We start from the raw sequence: 4,553 nt of genomic DNA on the forward strand, positions 1-4,553 counted from the left end.
CACACACACACACACACACACACACACACACACACACACACACACACCAGAGTGAAGAAGACAAAGTTGAAAGAGAGGAGGAACAAGCTTAAAACCATCTCAGCTGGTGGATGATATTGTAACAATGTTCCTCCATGACTAACATCGGACCACAATGTTTCTTGGTCATGAGTTCTACTTGAAATCTTTCCACAGATAACCAGTGCACTCCTGATAAAATGATACTGTTCATACACAATCGCAGTAACAGAGAGTACGGTGCTGCTGTCGGACAGCCACGTGTTTACAGCATCAGTGTGCTCTGTTCCACTCACCGCCCGGCAGAAGAGTCCACAGCCGGGGCAGCAGTGGTGCTTGACCATACCGGCCCGGTGGTCCTCGCACAGAACCAGCAGATGGACCGTGTTTGAGGGTCGCATCATTTCCTGCTTCATCACTCGCCTCTGGCACCGGATCAGCTGAGGAGAAGAGATGATGATGATGATGATAATAATAATAATAATAATAATAATAATAATAATCAGACTGTACAACATTAAAACCAATAGGGTTCCAGTACTGTTGGTGTATTTGGACCCTTAATAATCTTACCCAGCAACAGCTTCTATTGAGCTTACACATAACTGTATATACAGCTCTGGACCACTTCACTTCTCTGGTTTTATTGGTATGTGTTTGAGTAAAATGACATTTTTTGTTTTATTCTATGAACTACTGACAACATTTCTCCAAAATTTCAAATACAAATATATTCATTTAGACAATTAAATCTTATTTAATGAAGTATAAAACCAGTGGTGTTGTCATCACTATCCTCTTCTGTAGACCAGCTGGACGGCAGAAACAGTGCTAGAAGAACCTCAAAAGTAATTAGGATAATAAAAGTGACTACGGACCGCGCCAAAAGAGTTAAAACAAAGCTTTGAGTGAGGAGAAGAAGGGTTCACTTCTGGTTTTACTAGCAGAGGGATACAGCGAGTGTCAGGTTGCTTCCATCCTTAACATTTCAAAGACGGCGGTTCATAAGAAGGTCCAGCAGCAGACATGAGGGACAACAAACTACAGACCGGCAGAGGACGAAAACCACCGGGATGAACGCCAACGCATTCGACTGTCACTCAACAACCGTAGGCGCAAAATAAAAACAACCCGGCTGAATATCTATGATCAGAATCATTATAACTGCTGCTGTGTAAAGGCAACACTGCTGCTAACAACAACCTGATGTGTTTAAACCAGATGTTATTGCCCTTTTGTTCATATAGCAGTACTTTAAAATAAAAGTGCACAATACACTACTTTTGAATTCATTATTGAACTTTGCCATAACAATGAGATTAATCGCAATTAAAAGTTGTAATCGTTGTCCAGCACTAATATATATAGATCTATATCTATAGAGATCTATATCGATCTATATCTATAGAGATCTATATCGATCTCTATAGATATACGTAGATAGATAGATAGATAGCATTGTTTCATTACTTCAGAGGATGTTACCATTCCATCCGTGCTCTCCATGGCCATGCAGCTCTGCTCCAGTGTGGAAACGTTGCCTCCGCTGTGAGGAGTCTCCATGCGACAGCAGCACAGCGGTAGCTCCTCAGCCAGGTCCGTTTCTGTCACCTCAGCTGCTGCTCCTGCACACACACATCCCATTATTCCACCACTAATCACAGCAGGAAACTCACCTGTGACCTATACAGATGGATTGGAGAAAAACCTTGAAGGCAAATGAGTCAGTGAGATGCTGTTGTCACCTGACGAGGGAGGCGAGAGCAGCTCTTCCTGAGCCTTCAGATCGAGACAGTCCAAGGCCAGCTCTGTGTATTCAGCATGGCAGCCTTCTCCAGGCTCCGCCTCCATCAACGACTCACTCTTGATGGCTGTCGGTTCTCTGCTCTTCACCGTCTCTGGTAGAATGCCTGCTGTCTCATGTGCTGCAGCTCTGTTCTTCTCCACACTGGGTCCTGGTTCCTCCTTCTGATCAAGAAAAGGAACATTTGTATCAGTGACAGCTGGTGACACGTATTCTGTTATTTGTCATATTTTAAGCCTCCATTCCATGTATGGACTCAGGACTACGTGATATACGCGCTCTCATGTTCCAAAAGATGAAGCAGTGTTTCATTCCCACACTCACTACGCAGAGTGTAATTATTTAAAATAAATTATTCTCAGTTATGTTGCTAGTTAACTTATTTTTCCCTTATATGTGTTTGTGATCAGAAATAAAGCCAGTCACTCTCTTCCTATGGCTTAACCTCACATTCACTACTTTTATGCAAACAATGTAAACATGTGGATCGTACCAACAACAACTAATAAAAGAAGATGGTATTACTCCTGTATTAGTAAGGGGTCAAATTACTGTTGTAATGGGAAATTATGTTATAGTATAGATCGTAATACAGATATATTGACCACGTATAAGTTAGGTTATGTTATAGTGTCATGTGAAATGTTAGAGAATGTACAACTGAAAGTGTGGAACACAGACAGACACAAAACAGTAGTCTTGCAGAAGATATTAATTAGTTTTGTATCAAGGTGTCTTGTTATCTTTTCCCACAAGGGTGGGAAGTGAAGAGACACTGTTTCTTTGTTGGTAAGACAGAGACACAGAGACAAGACCTTGACTCCAGAAACTAACGTCCGCAGGAACAGACAGCCTGTGTCTGAAATATCATACTCCCTTTTTAACACATTATCTGAAGTTGTAAAGGCGTGAACCTTTGTATGCATAAATGATGTTGAATATTGCACTTCGTCGAAGAAGCATTCACGCAGTCTACTGAATACCTAGTTGCTGTGCTTTCTTCCCTCTTGCAAGAGAATGAACGGAAAAAGACAACTTTGAATCTTCTGATGACTTCATTATTGATTTGAGAACACAAACTCTCTCCTCCCGATTAACCTAGAAATTTTCCACCACACTGTCAAATTACTGTCACATTACTGTCACCATCCACAAGAACAAATGAGATCCAAACAAAGTGAAGCTTGCGAGGAGAAAACTATGATTTGAGTGCGAGGAGCGTTGCTTCCATCGTTGCTCTTCTGATCGCCCGCCAGTGAGTTTTGCTAGAATACCAGCTGGGAAACATAGTGGAGTATCCCGTTGTAGCTAAAAAGTCATTTTGTCTCAGGAGTTGGTGGAGACCAAAACAGCTGAAGTACTACATGTACCTCTGAGATGCAGTACAGTACAACGTACTACATGTACCTCTGAGATGCAGTACAGTACAACGTACTACATGTACCTCTGAGATGCAGTACAGTATGAAGTACTACATGTACCTCTGAGATGCAGTACAGTATAAAGTACTACATGTACCTCTGAGATGCAGTACAGTACAACGTACTACATGTACCTCTGAGATGCAGTACAGTATAACGTACTACATGTACCTCTGAGATGCAGTACAGTATAACGTACTACATGTACCTCTGAGATGTAGTACAGTATAACGTACTACATGTACCTCTGAGATGCAGTACAGTACAACGTACTACATGTACCTCTGAGATGTAGTACAGTATAACGTACTACATGTACCTCTGAGATGCAGTACAGTATAACGTACTACATGTACCTCTGAGATGTAGTACAGTACAACGTACTACATGTACCTCTGAGATGCAGTACAGTATAAAGTACTACATGTACCTCTGAGATGTAGTACAGTATAACATACTACATGTACCTCTGAGATGCAGTACAGTATAACATACTACATGTACCTCTGAGATGTAGTACAGTATAACGTACTACATGTACCTCTGAGATGTAGTACAGTATAACGTACTACATGTACCTCTGAGATGTAGTACAGTATAACGTACTACATGTACCTCTGAGATGCAGTACAGTATAAAGTACTACATGTACCTCTGAGATGCAGTACAGTATAACATACTACATGTACCTCTGAGATGCAGTACAGTATAACATACTACATGTACCTCTGAGATGTAGTACAGTATAACGTACTACATGTACCTCTGAGATGTAGTACAGTATAACGTACTACATGTACCTCTGAGATGTAGTACAGTATAACATACTACATGTACCTCTGAGATGTACTGGTGTCTGTATGGTGTAGACCTGCTCTTAATACATAAATAATATAATATATAAATAATATAATACATAAATAATATAATATATAAATAATATAAATAATAAATAATACAAATAATATAAATAATATAATATAATACATAAATAATGTAAATAATATAATAAATAAATAAATAAATAAATAAATAAATAAATAAATAAAGGACCGGCCTTCTCCTGCTGCTTCAGGGTCTTGGCCTTCTTCTTGGGGACCAGGTTGTACATTCCCATCTTCCGCTTCCTTCTCTTCACAGCTAGGAGAAGCACACAGACTGGGGTTAGGTGGTGACCAGAGGTCATCCGTGGGAAATAATGCCTAAAAGAAAAACATCCAATCACCTGTATTATTATTATTATTATTATTATTATTATTATTATTATTATAATAATAATAATAATAATAATAATAATAATAATAATAATA

General features: G+C 39.5%; 1 protein-coding gene across 1 annotated transcript in view; it reads right to left on the reverse strand.

The window, feature by feature from the left end:
• The window catches only part of LOC116400454 (histone-lysine N-methyltransferase EHMT1-like), a 23,850-nt gene extending 19,476 nt beyond the window's left edge, over positions 1-4,374 (reverse strand). The window contains exons 1-4 of the mRNA XM_031878291.1: positions 4,301-4,374; positions 1,764-1,986; positions 1,489-1,643; positions 315-458 (exon numbers count right to left, since the gene is read on the reverse strand). Coding sequence (XP_031734151.1) covers positions 315-458; positions 1,489-1,643; positions 1,764-1,986; positions 4,301-4,360 — 582 coding nt within the window. The 5' untranslated portion in view covers positions 4,361-4,374. The remainder of the gene's footprint in view (positions 1-314; positions 459-1,488; positions 1,644-1,763; positions 1,987-4,300) is intronic.
• Between the last annotated feature and the right edge of the window lie 179 nt (positions 4,375-4,553).

This window comes from Anarrhichthys ocellatus, unplaced genomic scaffold, assembly GCF_004355925.1.
Source record: "Anarrhichthys ocellatus isolate YVR2014 unplaced genomic scaffold, GSC_Weel_1.0 scaffold172, whole genome shotgun sequence".
NCBI lineage: Eukaryota > Metazoa > Chordata > Actinopteri > Perciformes > Anarhichadidae > Anarrhichthys > Anarrhichthys ocellatus.